The 26,447-nt window shown below is 43.2% G+C and overlaps 1 protein-coding gene across 1 annotated transcript in view; it reads left to right on the top strand.

The window, feature by feature from the left end:
• Window positions 1–26,447, top strand: part of LOC121277357 (serine-rich coiled-coil domain-containing protein 1-like) — an 898,837-nt gene that overhangs the window by 275,536 nt on the left and 596,854 nt on the right. The window contains exon 4 of the mRNA XM_041186774.1: window positions 2,372–2,486. Within this exon, the coding sequence (XP_041042708.1) occupies window positions 2,372–2,486 (115 nt within the window). The remainder of the gene's footprint in view (window positions 1–2,371; window positions 2,487–26,447) is intronic.

Genomic DNA, 26,447 nt, shown 5'->3' with positions numbered 1-26,447 from the left:
ACTTGCTCCGGGAGCTTTGAGCGATTTTAATTGTGTTGTAGTGGTCTTGATCTCTTCACGGGTTGGTCGTTCATCCAACTCCGACTTCAATTCCCTTTGGGAGATCTTTGTCATTGATGTCTCCTGCACCATCCGCTGGTCACCCACTAGGCTCTCAGAGTGCCCTGACCAGCGGTGCAAGATGGACTATTTATCTAAGAGTAGGGTTGGGCTATACAAAGATTTTAGTGATGCCTGCAACTGGCAGGGAGGTCTATATGCAGATCTCAAGGCTTTGCTGAAGAATCTCATATTTCCAATATCTGCATACATTTGTGTCCTCCCAGTGAGTGCTGTCCACCAGTTGTTTTGGAGGACTTGGAGATTGATTTGCACAGTGCTCCAGACTTGCCTCTATGCAACTTTTGTAGCCTGGTCATCACAGCATGTAAGTCATCTGTTGTGGCAGGATTGTTTTATCCATAACAAAAACAGAATTACCTGGAAAAACTCAGCAGGTCTGGCAGCATCGGCGGAGAAGAAAAGAGTTGATGTTTCGAGTCCTCATGACCCTTCGACAGAACTTTTATCCATCATAACTTTGGTGGAACAACTGGAGGTACCCTTGAAAAACAATGAACTGCTCAAGGTCTTTGAAATTCTGAAGGGGCTTGATTGTGCAGATATAATGAAAGTGTTTCCGCTTGCCAGGGAGATCAAAATTAGAGGTCGTAAATATAAGATAGTCATTAATAAATCCAATAAGGAATTCAGGAGGAACTTCACCCAGTGAGTGCTGAGAATGTGGAACTTGTTGCTGCTTGGAGTCATTGAGGACAATAATATAAATGCACTTAAGGGTAAGCTAATGGAGAAAGGAATAGAAGGATAAGTTAATAAGTTAAGATGAAATGAGCCAGGAGGAAGCTTGCGTGGAGCATAAACACCAACATAAACTTGGGCCAAATGACTTGTTTTATGTGTAAATTCTGTGTAATTCCATATTAATCCTTATCTGTTTCAGAATTTTCAAAGATAACTATGTGTTAAGTGAGAGAAAATAGTTAAAGAAAAATTGGCAAAAAATATACTGGCAGTTATGAGCATTAATCAATGCAAAGGTATCAACCTTAGGATATCCCTAAGTTCTTCACAGTGTTAGGAACAGTGTATAATTTTTAAGTTGAATATATGTATATGTATATGTTTGCATGATAAGAAAGGTAAAATTGTTTAAGTTTCATTTAGGTTGTTTGTGAGGTTTGGTGCCTGAGAGTCTGAATAGATTCCTGACTAAAAGGTCAGGTAATTTGGGTTTCTTTGTATATGTTCATTTTTAATGAGGTTTTGCAACCCCTGAAGTTAAAGAGGTGGACTAAAGGGTTAGTGATTGTGGGGAGGAAAACATAAAGTAGAAAAAAATCTTTACTGTTGCCTAGTGACAGTGGTCCAGGGACACAGGCTCAGAGAAAAAGGCAGGAGTGAGAGTTCCGTGTGTGTCAGAGAGTGGAATCAAGGATTTTCAGCTCTCTGAGAAGAAAACACTACAAGGCTATTTGGACAGTGGTTGACTGCGTAGTCACTTATGGAACTCAGTAAATTGATTAGCTTAGCAGAGGTGCTACTGGAAGGTTGAGTTTAAAGTGCAATTTTTGGATGTCTCGGGAAGACGTACGAGTTGGTGAAAAGCATTGAGTGAATGCTCAGGAATTCACAGGAAGAAAACCATTTGTAACCATGCCAGTCCCAAGTGAGAAGCCTTTGTGTGTCAAGCTAGGGGCAACTATTTATTGGTTTATGCATCTGTAAAGACATTGCTGGGGTAAAGGAATAGTGTGAATTTAAAGCGTCTTCTTGTGTTTGTATTGTGATCTCTCAATAGCCTCCAGACCAGCTGTCTCCAATTCAATTAAATCTCACACGCACTCACTCTCAATCTCACACACTCCAAACCCCACGATGCACCTACTTTAACAATAAATCACAATAATATTGTGAGAATTATTACACTTTCATGACAGAGATAAATGCCTAGATATTTGGGGGTGTTGGCTTTGGGATAAACAGTGGTCAGGACAGGCCAAGAGAGCTTAAATCTTTGATAAGCGCCATGTTAGTCTCCAAGATCAAACAGAGACCAGGTTAACAGATCATCCAAAGGATGATTGTGAACAAAATATACTGGGCCTTTGAGTTTCTGTCTGTACAGTATGGATTTTAAATAAGAGAATGGTGCCCATCTCTCTCGCATATGAACAGACCAATCTAAAATTCTTTTTGAACTTTTAATCCTTCATGCTGTCATGCAAATGCCAATAAAGACGTTTTTTTGCAAGATCGTTTTAGTAATATTTTAATGGCTCTGTTTCCTTTTCCCTCCCTCTCGATTCAGGATGTTCTAAACAGATTGGGATCCTGTGACCTGGATGAGGATGATTTGATGCTGGACTTGGAGTTCTTGGAAGATCAGCGTCATCAGTGTGACAATGCTGCCACCAAACATTTTGGTAAGTTCTGTTACCAAAGTTCTAACTTGCTTGGCCATAGAATCCCAACATTTAATCCATTTGTATCACATTGTCCTTCCTGGTATTTTAGCAGACATTTAACCCGTTTAAACAAACAGGCTAATGCCTTCATTGGAATAGCAAGCAAGGAAATATTGTGCAGACCTGGTTAAAGCTTACTCTAAATATAAACTGTTTCAGTATAAGTGGTTATATGCTGATATGGCAAACAGTACCTTCTAAGTGACTGTTCATCTATTAAGGCTACACCTGAAGTCCTTAAGATAGCTGCCTTCTAGCACACATATACACTGACCTATTTAATCACTGTAGACATACATAAATGGTACTGATAAACCACCGGTGGGAGGGGTTAGTGGAAGGCGTTTGATACAAAATAATTCTCTTGATTCTAATCAGTTTCATTTCTATCCGCTTGTATTTTCTTCACCCATTTAAAAGATTCTTCCACCTCAATCATGCTAGCTCACTAGGGCGATGGAAAAATAACTTCTCAAATTCAGCAGTGCTGAATGACCCAGCATCATTTCTTATTTCCTTCCCTTATTTTCTTTCATTATCCATACCATTTCTCATTTGGGGTAAGGAGCTGAGGGGGCAGAAGGTCTTCTCTCAAACTTCCATCACCAAATGACAAGCAAGAGTCATTCTCATTGACTGGCACTAAGTTTTGGCTCCATTTTTCTCTGTGGCAAAACTGCTCATTTGTCTGTTGTTTTCTCTGCTCCCACCTCCCCACCCTCCTGTCAAAAAGGGCAAATAACATCTCATGCATTTGAGTCATCATTATCCCATTCAAACCTTGTTTGTTCTATCATCTGAGGTCCATCAAGTGTTGCAATGTGGGTTTGTACAATCTCATGTATGCTGAACCTTAACTATAAGTAATAAAAACCCTCATGGTAGGACTCTTTGTTTTTAGGCCTTGTAGCCCTTCTGATCTGTGGGACTTTGACTTTCAAATCAAGTCATAGTTATTAATTACGTAGGGGGTACGACAGTAAGTACAGATTTTAAATTATTTCAGAACATATCATCATCTGTTCTAAACTCTGATGTCCTGAAGGGAGTTTAAGTAGATTTTAAATTTGTCTTTGTTTAATTTTTGATGAATTCTGACAGAAGCAGGATGCAATCTATTTGCTGTATATCTTCTGGCACCTTGTGAGTGTGATGCATGGTGAATCTCTGAGAGTTTAAATTGAAATTGGTTTAATGTTGGCACGGAGTGTTGATTCTCATTTGCATATTTCATTTACCTGACCTCAGTTTTCCGATGTTACAGAACTCCAAAGATTAAAAAGTCAATGCGAAAATCACTATCCTAACTTGCTGACTGTGTAATACCCCGCAGCTAATTTAAACTGGCATAGATCCAAACACAAGTATTAGTTTAATGCCCCAATGAAATCAATTAAAAATTAATTACAACATTTGAAATCATTTGAATTTTGTGGAACTGTTATGGAAGCTGAAAATCTGTCAAGCGCTTAATAGCTACTGAAAATATCTGGTGTTCTCTTTCACATTATTTGAGCCTTTCCACTAGATAGCAACAAAGAAATGCAATCTAAACAGAGTCATTTGACCATAGTCTCCTTATATTGGCTCAGAAAGGCTTTCGAAAGAACTAAGTGAGTATATTTTGTGTGGTTCCATTGTAGAGTTTATTCCGTTCTTGCAAAGTTGAGTTCACGTTAAACATGGTCTGCATCTAATTGACTTACACCCCTTGTTTAATTTTCCCGTTGCTTGGCACATACTGTGGACTAAAGGCTACCAAGTGGAAACAGCACTTAAGGCAAAAATAAAGGAATATAATGAGGTTAGCAATATGGCACGCTACCGCATCATTAGATTTAACAGCTAAAATCTGGTAAAACAAAATGATTTGATTGAGGCAATATTTATGGTGTTAAAACATGTATATTCTACAGTGGCATAGTGGTAATGTTGCTGGACGAGTCATCCAGAGACCCAGGCTAATGCCCTGGGGGACATGTGTTCAAATCCCACCATGGCAGCTGGTGGAATTTAAATTCAATTAATAAATCTGGAATTGAAAGCTAACCTCAGTAATGGTAACCATGAAACTACACTATCATCGATTGTTGTAAAAACCCACCTGGTTCACTGATGTCCTTTAGGGAAGGAAATCTGCCATCCTTACCTGGTCTGGCCTACAAGTGACTCCAGACCCATAGCAATGTGGTTGACTCTTAAGTGTCCTCTGAAGTGACCTAACAAGGTTGGTTCAAGGACAGTTAGGGATGGGCAACAAATGCTGGCCTTTCCAGTGACACCAAATCCCACGAAAGAATTTTTAAAAAGTTGTGAGGAGGATACAAAGGGTCTGCAAAGGGATATAGATAGGTTAAGTGATTGGGGAAAAAACTGGCAGATTGAATGTAATGTGGGAAAATGTGAGGTTGTCCACTTTGGCACGAAGAATAGAAAAGCAGAATATTATTTAAACAGTGAGAGACTCCAAAACGCTGCACTACAGAGGAAGCTTAATGCCCTTGTACATGGATCACAAAAAAGTCAGTGCGCAGATACAGCAAGAATTGAGGAAGGCAAATGGAATGTTAAGATGGGATTTTCCAGTCATGCCAGTGGTGGGTATAATGGTCTGGAAAATACGGAGGAGGGTGAAAAGTCTGTTTTATGCTAGTATAAAAGCAATTGTCTGCTCCCGACTTGAATGGTAGCTTGGCTGTCCCACCGCTTCTTGTTGGGAATGGTATTTGCATAATTTGAATATCATGAATGCTCATTATGAAGCTAACTTGCCAGAGTCACACCCACACTCACAGTCAGAAGCTCACGCCAGCGTCTAATCAGACCAACGTGATTCATGATCGGATATAAGTGACGTTCACCTGGCGACCTGCACTTTACTCATGTCTCCGCTTGCTCCGACTCTGTGCCAGGCTGGGCAGGCAAGACCAGCGGTAACTCAAGGAGGCTTCAGAGGCCAGGGTCTCCATTCCAGACCAGTGATAAGGCAGGGGGAGAGTGGAAGGGGCTGGAGGACAAAAGCTTGACTCCAGGGGTGGGGAGGATGACTAAGGAAAGGTGCACACAGAAACATGACTGGGGGGGTTGCCGGTGGAGGGGAGTTGGGGGAATGTTCTCAGGGTCAGAATGGAAAGTCAACTCTGTGGCAACACACACAATTTAGGAAACTGAGCTTGGAAATATTGTCCTTGCCCCAGTCCAAGAAGGGGGAAGGGCCTGTTAGTCCTTTGTCAGTCATGTCCAGCATTTTGTGTGCAGGGCGTTGTGATCCCCCCCTCTCATGCACGTTGGTCCTGTGGGTTTCTGACTTCATACTGGACCGCACATGGCATAGTTACATTCAGGGGAAGCATCTGCAGCCTGTAGATGGGAAAGAGGTAATGCGGGGGAGGGGGGGGGCAGGTCTCATGGTCAGGGGGTAGTCTCTGTATGTGACATTGCAGTAGTCCTCAAGATGGGGAGGGATCAATCAACGTGGGACATAGGCACATCAACATCAAAGAGTTCAGGGGTAGGACAAGGATATCCATAACTATGACCATGGGATCAAGGATTAGAGGGGAAGGAAGGAGAGTAATTGGAGGAAGGGAAACCTAAGAATGATGCTCCTCCAGGATGATGGGAGGGATTTCCACAATCACAGGGAGGGGTTGAAGCTAGTTTGCAAGTATAACCTCAGCATCACCATTTTCCAAACTGAATCTAAGGCGCAGTTGAAAAAGAATGCATGAAAAAAAATTGCAGGGGAGGGCGCTTGGGGCTGGTGGGAGGAGTCAACCCCTGCACTTGTGGGCCGATTTGAAGGGGCACCCTTCTAAATTCCAAATTTCCAAAGGCACAGCTGAGGCATGTTAAGGCCATTTCAAACCCAACGGAGAGAATCCAGAGCCTTAACTGTTACAGCGCTGTCATGCAAGAGTAATTTATAATTGAGACTTTAAACGACCCCCTTGCCAAAACCCTTTGTCTCACTCTTGGCAAATCCCAATTTTAAGAAGGCACCAGTAGACAAGGGGGCAAAAGGACAAAATGTAGATGTCTACTGACCAAAACACCTCGAAACCTTGGAGCTGGCAGGTTTTGAGATGGGAACTCCCCAACCCCCTAAATGACTCTTATTCCCTCACTGGTCATTTGGGCTGCTGTGTAAACCAAAGGGTGCAGTCTCAGAGTACCCTGCCTGAGGCTATCAGTGCCTGCCAGAACTCTTGTAGATCCAGGCGCTTGTCCAAAGCAATGTCTTTGCAGTTGCATATGTTGGTATGGGTTGGTGGGGTGGTGGTAGTGTTTCAGGTGACCCTGAAGGCTGTAATAGTGCTGCCAGGAGACTGAGTGGCTGGAATTGAAGTAACCCATTGGTGCCACAGTCACTCCCTTGTCAGCGACAGGAAGTTCACCTTTGGAGGCTAATGCTCACTCATGTCTCTGTCCAGTGTTCCTGCAGATACTTTTACGAGGGAAAGCTGGATGTACCAGCTAACGTGGCATTCATCCTGGCATACAGGCAACAGCAAAGGCGAAGTAGAAGGGCATGTCAGCGCCATGCTGGGCAAAGAGAAGAGGCTCACTCTGATGAGCAAGTGGCACTGGGGCCCCCCTTCAGATCCCAGAAGCTGAGACTCACAGAGTCATTGAGCATAGGCATCTGGCCAGACCAAGGGTGCATAGAAGATGCTTCTTATATCTCAAGATGAGTGAGAGACTGTGCCTTCAACGCCTCCGCCTGTTTAGGGATCTGGTGGCTCACATCTGCCACATTCTGCAGGAGGAGTTGATACCGCAGGGACTGGGCAGCCATCCATTGCCAGTGACTCTCAAAGTCACCGCCGCTTTGAACTTGTTTGTGATTGGCTCATTCTGGGGCTTCACTGGGGACCTGTGCAGGATCTCTTAAAGCTTCTATACACAAGTACATGCAGGAGGTGATGGATGCCCTATGGCACGCAATTACTTGAAGTTCTCTCGAGGTGAGGCTAGCCAGGCTGTGAGAGCACTGGGCTTTGCTGCTACTTCCAGATTCCCACAGGTGCAGGGTGCCGTCGACTGCGGTCATGTGGCTTTACAAGCTCCCTGGCAGCAGCCAGTCCAATTCATCAGCAGGAAAGGAAAGTGGAATCCTTTCCACTCTCTCAATGTGCAGCTGGTCTGCAACCACCAGAAACACAATGCAGGTTTCCGCCAGATGCCAAGGGAGTTGCCACAACTCGTATATCTTGAGTGAATCACAGGTTCCGTAGATCTTCGAGGGACCTCAGCATACCCAGGGTTGGCTCCTTGGGGACAAAAGTAACCTGCTAAAGTTGTGACTGATGACGCCTGTCCGGCGGCCTGAAAGTGCCTGTGAGGAAAGTATAGTGCTGCTCGTTATTTAAGATGCTCATTGATAAGGACAAACCATTGGCTTCTTGGAGATGCGATTCCAATGTTTGGATAGTTCATGCAACCTTCTCCATTACACTTCCCAGAAGGCCTTGCATATCATTGTGTCTTGCTATGCCCTCCAAAACCTGGTGCTGCAAAGGAGGGGATGTCTTGCTAGATGCCGAGATGGAGGAGCTGCACGTGTCTTCCAATGATGAGGATGTTGAGAGGGCTGAGGAAGCTGAGGGAGAAGGGGAAGAGGCCATTGTAGTAGCCAGACGATGCAGGCACATGCAATGCTAATAGCCACCAAGTTCTAGGAGGCTGATGACAATGAGCTATGATGATCCTCTTTGACTGGTGTCCTCGGTGCTGGGTCCACCTCACCACCTTTATTGCTGTCCTCCTCATTCCAACAAAGCACTTCCATTTCTGGACGAATATTTGAACTCTTGCATCATGATGTCCCACCCTGGGAAGGTCAGGCAGCCTTTGGAGCATGTGGCCTTTCTGTAATGTGGTCGTATCCACAACAGGATGTTTTGTGAGCACACCTTAGATGGGGCAGCCCCTTGTAGCATTTTTCCAACATGGCTACAGCTGCCTATGAGTGGAAGGAGTAGCACTGCAATCCTCAGTACAGTCATGGCAGTGTGCCAGCATTATGACAAGGCGACTCAAGGAGGTCCATCTCCACTTAGTGCACATGGCCTTCATGTGGGAGTTCAATTATGATAGCGCAATGCAGTTTTTGGGCTCAGCCAGGCGATCAGGCAAGACAATTGTGGATGCCTCCTCATCATACTCAGTCCTCATCATCTCCAACATCCTCAGTCCGTCAGTCTCCTTGAAGGATGTGGGGCTGCAGTTCACCTCACCTTTCAGTTGACCTCATGACTTCATGAGCATAATATTCTGATACCCATGTACCACTCTGGAGCATGCCTCTGTCTCGACTGTCCAATTTTCCCCGATTGACCAGTTCTGGCCTGTGTGCTTCTGTAAAGACAGGCACATCAAGGTCTCAAATTGTACATAATAAAGAGCACACAACAGCTGCTGTCTATCCTTGCTCTTAGCCCATTTCACTGCTGCACATTTTCATCCCTGTAGCCTAACATATGTACATGGAAACCAGCTACAATTATGTTCTGTCGAAGGGTCATGAGGACTCGAAACGTCAACTCTTTTCTTCTCCGCCGATGCTGCCAGACCTGCTGAGTTTTTCCAGGTAATTCTGTTTTTGTTTTACAATTATGCCATTGTTAGTTCCACATAATCATTTGGATTGAGCATCTGGGAGCTCCATCTCAAGAGATGCTAGCCAGAACTTGTGGGCCTATACTGCATCCTTCTATGACCACAGTGGTTCTGTGGGAGAAATGCACACATGCTAGGTCGCAAATGTTTGAACGTGTAACAGGAAACGTCAGGACAGAAAGGTGTCGGCAGTGTTCTTGGCTCAGAAACATGGAGGGGCGGAAGTGGGCTCTGATATTGGACTGCTGTTGACATTTCCACCCGGACATTAGAGAACATTGCAGGGAGACATGAGTGCTCACGAGTGCAGAATTTGGGCTCATAGACCACACTCAAGGCTGGCGAACAGTACATGAAAGTCAATGAAAGGTGGCCCGTCTCCATGCACCTTTACATTTCATCATCTGACTAGTCGACAATGCGGAAGCATCGGGCGGACTACATGAACCTCCATCTTACACTGACATGACTGAAGATCGCATTAACCTCTAAAGCAGGTCTCAGAGATGCCTTGGGCAACCACACATTTCTTTGAGGCATACGCTTCATTGATGGTGGCACTGAGCAGAGGATGGACGGAGACTGTCATGAGATGGTTTTACACAACATTGAGCTCAGGTGAATTATGGTGCATCTGTGAGAAGGGGGTGGGGGGTGCATGGAAATGTGTCAAACTTGATTGACCATGAAACATTTCATCACACAAAAGAGACAGATACACCAGGAGAAGTGGTACGAGTGGAAATCTATTTACATTTGGGGAAATGATATGCAGATTGTGAACACCCATACAAATTTGTCCTCCTAGGATTTCTTAATCTTGCGCACCGTGCCACTATATCTTGGTGCATCCCTGACATCCACAGCCGAGCTGGAGGCAGCCTGCTTACTGTCCTGCTGCCTGAGATGACTTTGGCGGGTGTCCTTTGGAGGGCCGAGCCTTGGAGGGCCCCAGCCTGTGTTGGGTCATCTGCTGTGGGGCATGTGCGCCCTCCTCAGCCTGTGGAGCTGCAGCTGATGGGGTCACAGGCAGAGGGGAATGTAGGTCAGCTGGACACTCTCAGAAGCACATAGATGGATGTCCCCAGGGTGTCCAGCTGCTGGTCCTAGTCCCTCTTGATACCCATTCCACTTCTCCTGGTGTGTCTGTCTTTTCTGTTTGATGATATGTTTCATGGTCAATCAAGTTTGACACATTTCTGTGCCCCCCACCGCCTTCTCACAGATGCACCATCATGTGCCTCAGCTCAATGTTGTGTAAAACCATCTGATGACAGTGGCTGTCCTTTCTCGTGGGCCCCTAGCTGACTTCTGGAGGAGGAGGGGCACCTGGAGTGAGGTTGAGGTGCTCTGTCCCCCTCTCGCTTAGCCACTGATGGATGCCACCCATGCCTACAGTGATGGAGTGCAACTCCTGAAGCATTGCGGCCACTATGTCCTGGACCAAGGCCTCCATGGCAGTCAACATCCTACCAGTGTTGACCTTGGTGTGCTGGCATGTCAGTGCGATGATAACAGACTGAATGCGGACAGACGTCTGTTACAATTTGTTGACTGCACCTGACAAGCTTGTCTGATATTCCTGTCTCTGTCATGGCAGCTCCAACATCTGTGTTAGGGCAGAGTCCAGTGGCTCACCATCTGACTGGGACTGAGCAGAATTATGCCCTGCAGCGGTCCTCCGAGTTCCAGAGACATTGGATGTTCCTAACTCTGCCTGCTGTGGACCAGAATCTGCACTGTGCTCACCAGATTGTGACCCCGAGCCTGCTTTAGGACTTGGTCCCTCCAAGGTGTTTATTGCTGCACTAGTGGAGGGTGCGGGTGAATGGTGTGATGGGTCTTCATCTAGTGTGTCCTCAGAATCCTCCTCTGAGGTGGTGTGGGGACTGGAGCTGATGCCACTTTTCCTCTGTGTTTTTCACAGTCCCCTGTCAAAGAGAACAGTTCATTAATGATTGGCTGCATAGTCAACAACATTATGAAACATTCACGGTATTATTAGGTGAGCGTTGAGCTGGTGCTGGGTCCTCACTTGTTGGAAGATGTCAGTCACTGGCGCACACATAGCCCTGGTTTGCTCTGGCCAGCTCTCTCTCTAAGGGTCCTGAGTTCAGGCATCCCCCTTCTTGTTTTGGACGAGCTTGTCCTGCATAAGGACAGATAGACAGTTGAGCAGGATGGGTGCTGAGGCTGGTGATATGGTTGCCTGCCTTCTGTGGATGCTGAGTGGACCTCCAAAAGGGCTGAGGACACGAGCTACACAGGATGTGAAAGGAGATGAAGGTGTCAAGGTATGTGTGAGAGAGTATGTGGTGATGTCCCTTGTGCTGGTCATGTGTGTGATCCCTGTGGACTGTCACCCTGTCATCCTGATGGGCTTGTGGGAATGTGAGCTGAGAGCGAGGAGAAGGTTCACTTACCCTGGTGGAATGGATGAGATTATTCATCCTTTTCCTGGATGGCAGATCTCCTGTATACGGAGTTGGCACTGACTGCGGTGGCCATCTCCTCCCTTGCCAGTGTGATGTGGTTGGTGGACCTCCTTCCCGCATCACGGGGGTAGAAGATGCCTGGCTTCCTTCCATTGTGCCCAGAAAAGCTCTGTCACTGAATTTGGGGGCACTCATTCTTTGCCTTCACTCATGCACCTGACCTGGCCTGCGGAGAGTGAATGATGTGCGCAGGTGCTATTTAAATATGGAGCCAGGGAAGATGATCCAGTGAGGTCATGGTAGGGTGGGTGCATTGCAGCCTGTCCTGCTCGGGGATACGACGTGCTTCCTGTTCATGCATATATAATGAGCTGAAAAGCAGATGATCTGGTGCGGAAGCCCACAATTGCGGCTGATGGGAATCACCCCATTTAGTGACTGGAGGCGAAAATTACACCCTTAGTCTTTATTGCAAAGGAGATGAGCATAAAAGTAAGGAAGCCTTGATACAATTGTAGCTGGTATTGGTGAGACCACGCCTGGTGTAGTCTGTACAATTTTGGTGACCTTATTTAAGGAAGGACCTACTTGCATTGGAAACACTAGAAGGTTCACTTGGCTGATTCCTGCGATGTGGGGGTCTGTCTTTTGAAGAAAGGTTAAGCAGGTTGGATTGTAGTTTGGAAGAATGAGAGGTGATCTTATTGAGATATTAAGATTCTGAGGGGGCTTGGCGGGTACGATGCTGATGGGATGTTTCCCCCTGTTGGGAATCTAGAACCAGACCTAAACTTTCAAAATAAGGGGTCTCCAATTTAAGATGGTGATGAGGAGGAATTTCTTCTGAGGGTTGTTAGTGTTCGGAATTCTCCTCCAGTGGAGGCTAGGTATTAAAAAATATTCAAGGCTGAGTTAGACAGATTTTTGATTGACAAGGGAGTCAAGGGGACAGCAGGAAAGTGGAGTTAAGACCACAATCAGATCAGCCATGATCTTATTGAATGGCGATGCATGCTCGAGAGACAGAATGGCCTACTCCTGCTGCTTTTTCTTATGTTCTTATGTAACCTTGTTTTAACTTTGTAGTCCTTCAAAACAAATCAATTATAAGTAAGTTGTTTTAGTGCAGAGAATCTAATTCTGCATTCTGTAGTATAAGTTCAGTAGTTTTGGAAGTAACTGCATTTTTATCAATTATTCTATATTAATAAAGAAAGACTTGAAGTTATATAGTGCTTTTATCACACCTGATGTCCCAAAATGCTTTACAGCCAATCAATCACTTTTCTTGAAGTGCTGTCACTGTTGTAATATAGGAAATGCAACAGCCAATTTTCACACAGCAAACTCCACAAACAGCAATGTGATTATGACCAGGTAATCTGCTTTTGTGATGTTGATTGAGGAATCAATATAGCTGAGGAGACTGGGAATACCTCTCCTCTTCTTCAAAATAATGCCATGGGATCTTTCACATTGACCCCTGCAAGCAGATAGTTGGAGCTTCATTTAACGCCTCATCTGAAAGGCAGCACCTGTGACCATTCAGTACTCCCTTAGTACTGCACTGCAGTATCATCCTTGATTCTTGTGCCCAAGTCCTGGAGTGGGATAAAGTCAAGATGCAGTGCAGCAGATAAATTTTTGAGAGTGATATTCTCACATTCGGGAACTTCGAAGCCAAGTCCAATGGCCTTTTCTTAAAAGATAAAATGGGACAGGGCAATAATTATTCTTTGAAGTTGCATTACACCCGCAGACGGGAATGAGATGTCTATCTGTCATCTCTTTAAACATTGAACAGTCAGCTTGTCTACAAAAGGGCTGTGATAAAATTGGATCAAGCTGAACATAAAAATGGCTTAGTGCATTTTTCAAACTAATTAATAACACAACCCACATCAACAGAGTACAGGATTGCAGAAGTGTAAGGACCCTTGGGTGTTAAATTTGTGATCCTTACTGATATACCAACTAATAGAGAAACAGCTCACCATGATGTGGTGCCTTATTGCATCTTCAGGATGTCCCAAAACACTGTGCAGCCAATAAATTTTTTTTTAAATGTAATTACTGTTCTGATGGAAGGATATGTAGCAGCCAGTTTGGGTGTAGAAAATGACAGAAATGATCAAATAACATGCTTTAAGTTTAAAGCAATGTTGCTGACTATTAAATGCCCTCTGATCAAGGGCAATTAGGGATGGGTAACAAATGCTGGCTGAGCCAGTGGTGCCCACATCCCATTAATGAATTTTTTAAAAAGTGGTGGTGCTGGTTGTGAGAAAAATGATGATCATGTTGCATTTATTCATGGGCTATGGGCATAATGAGAAAGGCTGGCATTTATTGCCCATAGTTATCCTTGAGAAGATGGTTGTGGGCATGCCCCCTCCACAGGAATGTCTGTGGCACTATTTCACAGAAGGAGTTATCCTAGTGCCCTGGCCAATATTTACCTTTCATTTAATGCCACACAAACATATTATCTGGTCATTATCATGCTACTGTTTGCCGATTGGCTGTTTCTTTCCTACATAGCAGAAATGATTACACTTCAAAAATACTTCCTTTGCTGTATGGCACTTTAAGATGTTCAGTGGTCATGAAAAGCACTATTTAAATGCAATCCTTTCTTTATTGCAACTGTTGTTCAGTTGCCTTACTGTGTTTGGCTGTTTGTGCTTAAACCTTTTCAGCCTCCAGGAATTGATTCTAGCTCTGCTACAGGAGATGAAGGTGGTTAATTGGTGAGTATCTGGTAAATAATTAAGGTTTATTCTAAGCCTGAGGCTCAAAATAGTATATTTTGAGCGCGAGGTGAGCGGATAAAAGGCGCGGATTGAGATGCTATTTTGGACCGGGCAACATGTAATGAGGCAAGTTTAATAAATGATCTCAGAGTAAAAGATCTCCTAGGAAACAGTGCCCATAACATGGTAGAATTTAGCATTCAGTTTGAGAGTGAGAAATTTGGGTCAGAAACAACTGTACTAAACTTAAATAAGGTCAATTACAAAGGATTGATGGCAGAGTTGGCTGGAGTGGACTGGGGAAGGAGTTTAGCAGAAAAGACGGTCAATGAACAATAGCAGACATTTAAGAAAATAGTTTATGACTCACAACAAAGACATATCCCAATGAGGAAGAAGGATTCTAGGAAGGGGATAAACCAATAATGGTTAACCAAGGATGTTAAGGATAGTATCAAATTGAAAGAAGAAAACATACAATGTGGCAAAGATTAGTGGTAAGCCAGAGGATTGGGAAAGTTTTAAAAACCAACGAAAGATGACCAAAAAAAAAATGAAGAGGGAGAAAATGAACCTTGAGGGTAAACTAGCAAGTAATATAAAAACAGACAGTAAGAGCTTCGTTAAATATATAAAAATGAAGAGAGAGGCCAAAGTGAACATAGGCCCTTTACAGAATGAGGCTGGGGAAACAATAATGGGGAGCCGGAAATGGGAGAGGGATTGAATAACTACTTTGCTTCAATCTTCACGGTAGAAGACACTAATAGCATTCCAAAAATACTAAATAATCAAGGGGCAAAGGGGGGTAGGAAATAAATGCAATAACTATCACTAGAGAAAAAGTACTGGGGAAACTAATGGGGCTAAAGGCCGATAAGTCCCCTGGACCTGATGGGTAGCATCCTAGGATATGAAAGGAAGTAGCTACACAGATAGTGGATGCACTGATAGTAATCTTCCAAGAATCCTTAGATCCTGGAAAAGTACCAGAGGATTGGAAAACTGCCAATGTAAAACCCTTATTCAAAAAGGGAGGGAGACAAAAAACAGGTAACTATAGGCCAGTTAGCTTAACATCAGTCATTGGGAAAATATTAGAGTCTATTATGAAGGATGTAATAGCAGAGCATTTAGAAATACATCATATAATCAAACAGAATCAGCTTGGCTTCATGAAGGGGAAAACATGCCTGACAAATTTATTAGAACTCCTTGAGGAGGTAACAAGCAGGATAGATAAAGGGGAACCAGTAGACGTAGTATATTTGGATTTCTAAAAGGTGTTTGATAAGGTACCATACATAAGGCTGCTTAATAAGGTAAGAGCACATTGTGTAGCATATTAACATGGATAGAGGATTGGCTAACTAATCAAAGACAAAGATTTGGGATAAGAGGGGCATTTTCAGGATGGCGACCTGGAACTAATGGAGTGCAATAATGGTCAGTGCTGGGGCCACAATTATTTACAATATATATTAATGACTTAGACAAAGGAAGTGAATGTACTATCGACAAGTTTGTGAATGACATAAAAATAGATGGGAAAGCAAGTGGTGAGGATGACACAAGGAGTCTACAGAAGGATATAGACAGGTTAAGTGAGTGGGCAAAAACATGGCAGATGGAATATAATGTGGGAAAATGTGAGGTTATAAACTTTGGCAGGAAGAATAGAGGAGCTGAATGTTATTTAAATGGAGAAAGACTGCAGAAAGCTGCAGCACTGAGGGATTTGGGGGTCCTCGTGCATGAATCACAAAAAGCTAGCATACAAGTTCAGCAGGTAATGTTGGCCTTTATTTCAAAGGGAATTGGATATAAAAATAGGGAAGTCTTGCTAAAACTATACAAGACACTAGTTAGACCACACCTAGAATACTGTGAACAGTTTTGATCCCCTTACCTAAAGAAAGATATACTGGCATTGGAAACAGTCCAGAGAAGGTTCACTAGGTTGATTCTGGGTATGGAGGGATTTTCTTATGAGGAGAGTTTGAGTAGGTTGGGCCTGTACTGATTGGAGTTTAGAAGAATGAGAAATGACCTTATTGAAATATATAAGACTCTTAAGGGCCTTGATAGGGTAGATGCTGAGAGGTTGTTTCCCTTTGTGGGAGAGTCTAGGACCAGAGGGCATAATCTCAGAGTAAGGGGTCGCCTATTTAAAACAGAGATGAGGAGGAATTTCTTCTGAGGGTAGTGAATCTGTGGAATTCTTTGCCACAGAGGGCTGTAGAGGCTCGGTTATTAAGGCTGAGATAAATTTTTAATCAGTAAGGGAATCGAGGGTTATAGGGAAAAGGCAGGAAAGTGGTATTGAGGATTATCAGATCAGCCATGATCTCATTGAATGGTGGAACAGACTCGGTGGGCCGAATGGTCTACTTCTCCTGCATCTTATGGTCTATCCTAAATAAGTTGATGGCAGTGTCACCTTTTTCTTAGTGGGCAGCACCTCTGGTCAGAAGATCGACGAAGGGTCGATGAAGAGGCTCAAGTGCATAATCTAGGCTGCCACTTCAGTATCGCATTGAAGGAGTGCTGCATTGTCAGAGGTGACTTAAACTGAGGCCCCCTCCTTAGGTGGATGTGAAAGATCCTCTGATACTCTCCAAAGAAGAGCAAGGCAATTCAATTATTTCGCTGCTGTTTGCAGGATCATACTAGTGCAAATTGGCTGCTGCTTTCCCGACCTTGTAGTAAAAACTCAATTGGCTCACACACGTCCATAGGAGAAGGAAACCAAACATTCTTACACGGTCTGGCCTTTAACTGATTCCAATCTCACAACAATGTGGCTGACTCTTAACTGCCTTAACAAGCCATTGTCGTGAATTAAACACTATAAAATTGCAGCAATTCAAGGCGGCATCTTCTCAAGGTAACTAGTAATGGACAACAAATGCTGGCCATGCCAGCAATATCCACATCCTGAGAATGATTTTTGTTTTAAATCACAGTTTACCCGATCCTTCAAAAGTACTCGTTGGCTGTGAAGCTCTTTGGGGTGTACAAAGGTCACGTATAGATGCCCGTCATACAAAATATTGCCTGTTGTGCAATTATAACTCGTTAAATATTTAGTGGATCCTGCGCAAAATGTTCAGCATCTGGTCAAATTTTTTTGGTCACCTGGATTCCTTGTTTGTGCTGACACTATCACCATACTTAAAAGTCTCCAGTTCAGACTACTGTAAAATTCTCAGATTTGCAGTTTCCATTTAACATGTATTTGGTGTACACTTTCTCCCTATAGGCTTACATCCCACTTGCCCAAGGCTAATGAATTTCTGCAAAATTCAAGAGGATTTAAACATTTAAATGTATGTAGTGATGGTACTGGAATTTATTCAACTAAAACAAGGCACCTTGCTGGGACAGAACACTGGTCAGGTTCCCACTACTTGTATAACTAGGATCACCTTAGCATTAACACATTCAGGGTATCCAAAGTGTAAGACCGTAAGACCCTCTACCTGGTCTAAAGGCTCTTGTCTTGGATGTCAACAGCATGCAGTAACTGGGATGAAGTTTCACCAGAGATGCTACACCTTTATTAAACCACTAAGCAATAGTACAAACGGTAAAACCAGTTGCTTTACTTCCCTGCGAGAGGCCATCTCGGTATACAATCCAATGACAAATCCACCGTGCGTGTCTTCTGAGCAACTGACCAAATTTCTCTAACCACTGCAGCAGAGGTGGTTCTGTGGACTCTTTCTTTATAACTTTCTTTGCTATGGCCCTGTGCTATATTCTGTAAAGCCAGCTTTCAGTCCATTTAATTGGTTTTCACTTAGATCAGTGTCTATTTCTTTGTTCTTATGACCTGGGCCTCACACAAGGTCATGCCTGAGGAAATCGAACCAGCCTGACTCTGCTTTGTTATCTCTCACACTGTTATCAATCCCAGACGGGTACAGACAGCCATCTTTACTACCTCTAACGAGCCTGAACTGTCTTTCTCACTGTTTGAGGCCAGTTCTCTGGCACAGTTTCATTTATTTTTCAGACTTGCTAATTCTGGCAAGGCTTTGACTTGACTAACCTGACCACCATGCTTTGCGTTTTGAGCCCACAGTGCAATTCGTCTTCGGCCTGGGTTTTTCTTTCCCCTCGACGTTCCATTTTACCACCATGAGACAGACTCCACACACAGCGTCACACCACAGCCGTTCTATGTTCACTAATATAAAAGAAATAAAGAAACAGTTACACAGTTTTAAAAAAGTGATTGTACGTTAAAAAGGAAAATAATGTGTTGGTTTACAAAAACAACATGATAAAAATCCCAGCCCAGTGACAGAATACATCAGCAGGCATTCAGATTCCCATCGACTCACCTGGCTAAGGCCAGATTGCTGAGCCTGTGACAGAGGATAGATTTGCTTCCAATAACTAATTACCAGCATGTCATCTCAGAACTGAAATGACCCGAACAAGACCTTGTTCACTTCCTGTCTCTCCCAAAAAAGGATAATGATAGTTCAGCTCTTCAACAATTGATAAACACAGGTTCAAGGACTGGTGAGGCAGATAAAATCAGACTCGTACACCAATGAGCAATACTCAGTAACATCATTAGAAAAGTAAAGGGTATTATTTTCTGATCTGTAAAGCTCTGGTACAAACAAAAATAGGCCAATGCCTAACTAAAATTAGCATGCAGGAACGTGATACCAGAGAACCATGTGTCCTTGAGCTTTGCAAATGGAAAATATACCCTAACAATTGAAAGTCACACCTTTTAAAAAGTAAAACATGAAATAGTGCGTACATCTAGAATGTTTCTCAAGGATGGTGGTTGATGAAAATGTTGCAAGCAGCATCTCACTTGCGTTTATGTGGCTCGTGAGTTGTTTACTTGGTTCTACTCGATTTGGGTTTCAAACTATTTGCTTTTGATATGTGTTGTCTGTTATACACACACAAAAATTAACCTACTGCAGTATTGTTGTTGGTGTTGTGTTATGGAGGTGTTGCCAGGGTCACATTTCAGCTCTGATGACAGATAAGTTAAATTAAAATTTTCAAATTAAGCTGTTCTTCTCCCACCGCCTCCCCCAAACATCACCACTCCCACCCCACCCCCGTCCCTAATGATGGACTTACATTAAAATACAAATCTATCAACATTTTTATCATACGCTTTATAGGTGACAGCTATTTAACAATAATGTCAAAGCAAAATACTGCAGATGCTGGAAGTCTGAAATAAAAACAGAAAATGCTGGAAAAACTCAGCAGGTCTGGCAGCGTCTGTGGAGAGAGAAACAGAGTTAACGTTTCAAGTCTGTATCACCCTCCTTCAGAGCTACTTTTATATTCCATCCCTCAGAGCTCTGAAGAAGAGTCATACAGACTTGAAAGGCTAACTCTGTTTCTCTCTCCACAGATGCTGCCAGAACTGCTGAGTTTTTCCAGCATTTTCTGTTTTTATTTAAAAATAAAACGTTTGGCTTAAACATTCACTCACTCCATTTGTGGCAAACCGTGGCTCAGCATCTGTAGGGTGCTCAGCGAATCAAGGCTTCCTTGGCAGCACTTTCCAAACCCATGCCGTCCACTTGCTAGAAGAACAAAGGAACACCTCCAGGATCCTCTCCGGATCACACACCACCTCGACTCGGGCATGTATCACCATTCCTTCATTGCCATGGGGTCAAAATCCTGAAATTCCTCACAGCATTGAGAGAGTAACTTCACTACACAGACAGCACTCATGGGCAAAGTAGGCTCACCCCAAACCCTTCCCAAGGGCAACTAGGGATGGGCAATAGATGCCAGGCACACCAGCACTGCCCATACCCCGAGATCAATTTTTTAAAAAATCAGTGAAATGGTATCAGCCGACACAGAGGATGTTGAGAAGCAAATTGATATTCTAAATGGATTAGCTTGGGAATGTTTTTTTGTGGAATGCATTAGCAGCCAGCTTTCTAATTAAAATCTGAGATTTATTTTCTGAATCTCATGTTTTACACTCTCCAACTTCTTTGTTAACAGGATGAATTACTTGCACTGTGCAATCACATGCTTATTTGCTGGTTTAAAGCCCTTTGAAGCACTACACAATGATGATTTCAGCCATTGAATGAGAGTCTATGAGCTGTAGATTATTATATTTCAGCCTATAAGGAAATAACCTTACTGATTATAGATATATAAGGGATAATGAGTAAATAGCACTAACTCCGCAGGCTAAACAAATGGTCTAGATTATGTCAAAAATTGAGAGTGAAGCAAACGTAATTTCATCCGGAACCTCAGTTAGTCTTTGGTTAGCTCATTGGCTCTGAAGAAGAATCACACGGACTCAAAATGTTAACTCTGTTTTTCTCTCCACAGATGCAGTTAGACCTGTTGAGTTTTTCCAGCATTTCCTGGTTTTGTTTGATTCCAGCACCAGTAGTATTTTGCTTTGAGCTCATTGGTCAATTTTGTAGGATATCTTCATTATATGGATCTATTTCCTTCAGTTTTGGATCATTTCTTGTGTTAACTGTAGCTAAACATTTTACATTGTAGTATTAATAATTGAAACATCATTAGAGCAAGATTATTGGGAAATCATTTGAAGTTGACTCTAGGGAAATTCTATTAGCACTGTAAATGATTAAACTAGAAAACAGCAAAAAGTTGTCTTAATTGGCTTCTCTTTTTTAAAAGAAGAAATTATTCAAGGGATAATTATTCTAACTCAAGCATGTCTGAAACTCATTGGAAATCTAAAATGACACAGAAAATAAGATTTGCATTGAATGTGTGACCTTTACAACAACAGCATATTTATATAACACTTTTAAGATAGTAAATTAACCTGAAGCACTTCACAGGAGTGTAATATTGACAAAAATTGACAGCGAGTCAGTGAAAATAAACCAGGGTTCAAGTTTTGCAAAAGTCTGGTCACAGTGGTAGGTTTTAAGGAGGATTTGGAATACTTGTGCAGTTTTAGTCTCCATATTTAAGGAAGGGTATACAGGCCATACTGCAAAGGCTCACTCCATTGGTCCCTGGGATAAGGGTTTGCCCATTCATGAGGGACTGAGTAAATTGGGCCTATATTTTCTGGAATTCAGGAGAATGAGAGGCGATCTCATCGAAACATGCAAGATTCTAAAGGATGCTGAGTGATTGTTTCCACTGGTCGGGGAATCTAAAACATGGGGCTACAGTCTGAGGAAAAGGAGCCAATCATTTCCGAATGAAGTGAGGATAGATTACTTCACTCAAAGGGTTGTGAACCTTTGGAAGTCTCTGCCCCAGAGGGTTGTGGCTGTTCCATCATCGAGTATATTTAAAGCCGGGATTAGCAGATTTTTGAGCTGTCAGAGAATTAAGAGATATGGGGAGCAGGCGGGAAAATGGAATTGAAGCCCAAGACTAGCCATGATCGCATTGATTGGCGGAGCAGGCTCGGTGGGCCTTATGGCCTACCCGTGCTCTTATTTCTTGTGTTCCTGTGTCTTTAAATGAAGAGAGGGAGGTTGGGTGGCAGGGAGGGCATTCCAGAGCTTAGGGCCTAGACAGCTGAAGGCAATTGTGTGGCAAAGGAAATAGGACTTGCACAAGAGGCCGAAGTCGGAAGAATTCTCATTTGGAAGAGGGTTGTAGAGCTGACAAATCCTTGTGCTATTTACGTTTAATCAGAAAACATGATAAAGATTTTCAATTCTGTGCACGAAGTTTGCACAGCATACATGTTGCTGAGGCTTAGTTACAGGAATCAAAGTTAGAATTAAAATTTCAGGTAAGTTAATCCAGTATTAGCAAATGCCTCAAATTGGGCTTTGTGTGTTTTTTTAAACCTAACAGCATAATAAATAGGAGCAGGAATAGGTCCAATGGCCTCTTGAGCCTACTCCATCATTCAGTGAGAACGTGGCTGACTTTTCACCTCCACTTTCCTGCATTTGATTCCTTTAGTGTCCAAATTTTTGTTCGTTTCGTTCTTCAATATTCAACAACTGCACATCCACGGCTGCCTGTGGTAGAGAATTCCAAAGATTCATAACCCTTTTTGACACAGTCATAAACAGCTGACCCCTTATCCTGAGACTATGGCCCCTAGTTTAAGACACTCTCTCCAGGTGAGGAATACAGCCTCTCAGCATCTATCCTGTCATGCCCTCAAAGAATCTTATACATGTCAATGAGATCACCTCTCAGTCTTGTATATTCCAGAGAATATCTGCCTATTCTACTCAATCTCTTGTTACAGGGCAGCCCCCTCATCTCAAGCGGGCATATGTAGTCAGCAAGCTGTGATAGAACCTGCTATGCTAACTCAACAAAAACTTGTAGGCCAAGGGTAATTAAGTCCACTGCCTGAACTTCATAAAGTGCCAAGAATAATTGATTAACATAAAAGTTGCATTGATCTTAACTGACCACTTTTATAATGATTGGCTTGAAGATCATGACTAGCTTGAAGCTGCTCTTGTCAGTGTAAAGCCATGTCTGTCAGTGGTTGACTCCAGTAGTGCTGGAAGACAATAATTTTAGTCAGTGCAATTTTTGATGAGTGTGCAGGTAGGGGAATTATGGTTCCTTTGGATGTTACATGAACTATTAGTGATAACCTCTGTATCGGGCACTTAAGATTGAACAATGAACTATAGGCAGCATGTTGTAGTTGCATGTATTTGCAATTCATAGCAAAGCTTAGTAAGACTCAACATGGTGTGAAAAGATATAGGTAAGTGGAAAGCATTAATGCTCATAGAGCTGGTTTAGTTTTACTTCTTTGAAGAGTTCTTAATTTTGATTCTGTCCTGCTAACTTTCCTCTTCAGATACCCTGAAGCATAGTACATTGCACCAAAATAAACGCCATAATTTGCCATTTATTTTATGTCTTAATGGATGAAATACAAATTCCAGTGATACAGCTCAGCAAGTTAACACACTCTCAGGACATTACTTTTGCCATGGTGCTACATCACAGCAAATGAGGAAAACTCAGCTCACTCAAAAGTATTCTCACTCTTCCTCTCTCTGCAGCGATGCACTTGACCTCCAATTTAGCCACGATTGCACATCAGATGTCAGGAACTCACCGGGTAGTGAGCTGTGTCTCTAGGTCCTCTGTCCAAACCTCATGTGGCATGATGATTTGAAGCACCAGCACACATTTGTTTTCTCTGCTACTTTCTTCCCAATGTTCAATTTTTGATTTTTCAGTTACTACAGAAAGAGATTACCATTAATTGTCAATGAGATCGGCCACACTATAAAACTCCTTAGATTGGATGTGGTCTGGCTTATTCCATAGGAAATGTGGAATTGTTTACCCTTGATTAGTTTACTAGCTCTGCTCATTTGTTCAAGTTCAGTGAAAAAAAGACCTTCACCTCCCCTCCCTGTTGTAATCAAGTAACTTTCATTATTCATATTGCCAACCTTCATGTTCAAATGCAAAGGTAAATGAAATGCACACTTTGTGCAATACTACATTTGCATGTGCAACATATAAGCCAATTGCAGCTCAGGGATAAAGAAAGAACATCTTAATTCTATAGCGTTTATCATGATTTCAGCATGTCCCAAAACACACGGCAGCCAGTGAAGTGCTTTTTGAAGTGTAATCACTGTTGCTGTTTAGGAATTGGGACCCTGACATCTGGTGATTTTTTTTCCATATTTGATCTGAATGAATTTTAAAATTAGCTTCATTTATCCTTGGTTTAGCTTTTAAACTTAGATATGGGGCTGACTTTTATGCACCTCCGTGGGTAGTTGGCAGTTGGGGGATTGGGTGCAATGCCATGGGCACTGTTCCTAATGCCCACCTGCCCTCACCCCTGCTGCAATTTTACCAGCAGTGGGGGAGGCATCAGGAGACTTGTCTGTCTGTGGGTCAGTTGAGTGGCCCCCTGCTCCAGTGGCACTGTGGGACCAGAGAGCTGAGGACCTCTTGATTGGTTGGCAATTCTCAGAGACGGAACTTCCTCCACAGATAGGGCCGGAAGTCTTGTCTCAAGTCAGTTAACAGCCTGACGGTCATTAAATGGCTGTGGGGTGAGCAACAAAGGGACGGACTCATCCCTCACATTTATGCTGGTGGGGTTGGTTTTTTGGGGGGGTGGGGGGGGAGTGCAGGAGTGCACGGGGACTCCGCCCTCTCGTAAAATACAGCCCCATGGATTCAGTTGTGAACTGGAGCAAGATACTTGACATTGAAATAAAAAATAAGGTGGTGGGAATTCTCAGGAGGGCAGGCAGCATCTGTGGTGAGAGAAACAGTGTTAATATTTTCAGGTCTGTTACATTTTGTTGAAAGCTCACAGACTGAAACCTTACGCTCTGAATTTTACTGCAGACTTCCGGACCCTGACACTGGGCTGAAAAGCGGGTCCTGAGCTCAACCATGATTTTACCATGTTAACATGGGTGGCCTCTTATTGCCCACCTGCGCTCCCACAGTCCAGTTAATGATGGTGGGGGCAAGCTCGCAATGTTGCTGGCTCAATCACAGGGCCAGCAGGCCTAGAGACCTCGCGGCCCCACAGGCAGAGGCAGCTCGGGGATCACCAAGGTGCCTGCAGATTAAGGCATCCTCAGACAGGTCTGTACAAATTAAAGTTTAGCGGCCTAGAAGGGGGAGGTTGGGGGAGTGGGGGGGGCGGTCATGGGACGAAGAGGCAATACCTCCAGAACCTTGGGCCTGCAGGGGCCCCCTCTCTTTGGCTGTGCAGCCTCCGGTTTTGATGGTCTCCCAAGGCTGCTGCATGGAGGCCGCCTCCATGATGCCAGCGGCCTCCCAATGTGTCAGGGGGCTGCTCTGCCACTGGAAAAGTTCTGGTGGTCTCAGAATATGATGTGTAATTGGTGCCTTAATTTTTCAAATTGGCTGCCCACCTCCATAGAGCAGGCAGCCAATCCACCTTGCAGCCTGCTGCTTGAATCTTCTCCAGCTGTGGGACTGCATCTGGCAGCCATACCAACACAGCCTCCCATTACTTTACTGCTTCTACCCTGACTCCCCTCCTGGCAACTTGGGTGTCAGTAAAATTCAACTCATTCACCCTCTTTCTCTCCCCACAGATGCTACTAGACCTGCTCAGCTATTGCTGCATCTTTTGTTTCCATCTCAGATTCCCAGCAACTGCGGTATTTTGATTTTTGCATAAATCTTGACACAGCACTGATTAAACCATTTTTATTTATCCCCGCTGAAAATTAGTTTGTATACTCAATAGCAGGTGGTTTTAAATCCTTGTGAATTTCCTTTTGAAAGTGGAAGTAGATCTTCATATTGTAAGGAAAGGTGAATGCATTAATAGCACATTTTTTTTAAAGCTTAGTGCATCCTCTGAGAGCCTAGTTCTTGTTGAATGTTCTGATTAATAGCTGGGAAGTTTTCTCTGCAATCCAGTCTCCAGAGCATAAGTAATGGACTTTGTTCCCTCCTTCAGTTTGCTTCGGTTTACTTGCAGAATCTGAGTTTCAATGGGTTTCGAGTCTAACCAAATCCAAGGGGAGTTACCTTCCCCCTTCTCCCTCCTGCGCTAGATATTATTTTTGTTCATATTCTTGAACAACCTTGTAGTGAGATGTGTGTAGTGGAAAGATGATCCAGTGAAACTCGATGTAGTTGACATTTTAACCTTTCCCCCTCCCCTCTGTGCTTCACCTAAGTAAGGCTAATAAATTGCAACCTGAATAACTAAATTTGGTGTATTATTTCTGGATGCATTGTGAGATTCTGACTAAATCCAGAATTGAATTAATTTATTTCTATTCATTCTCCAGCCGCCTTGCTAGTGTCCTCTGTTAAAGCTGAAGCTGTGTTTCACCTCGAGATATTGGTTGCACAATTGCTATGTAAAGAAACACTTAATCTAATTGGAGTGCTCCTGAGTGGCAAATAAACTCTCTGATCTTGCTATAAATTGCCAATGATAAATATTTATAGTGATTTGTGCTATAATGATTAATTAGTCAGCTGGATACACCTGCAGTAGAACTTCCACTGTCACTAGTAATTGATAACTTACCTCGCCTAAGAAATCTGTAGCCCCATGTGATGTTTATCACTCTTTGTGCTGCAAATTATTGAGTAAGTTCTTGGTGGCAGAATTGTTTGCCAGTGAAAGAAAA

Source organism: Carcharodon carcharias, chromosome 1 (genome assembly GCF_017639515.1).
Source record: "Carcharodon carcharias isolate sCarCar2 chromosome 1, sCarCar2.pri, whole genome shotgun sequence".
Lineage (NCBI taxonomy): Eukaryota > Metazoa > Chordata > Chondrichthyes > Lamniformes > Lamnidae > Carcharodon > Carcharodon carcharias.
The sequence above is the reverse complement of the archived record's forward strand: the minus strand, read 5'-3'. Positions and strand labels throughout refer to the sequence as shown.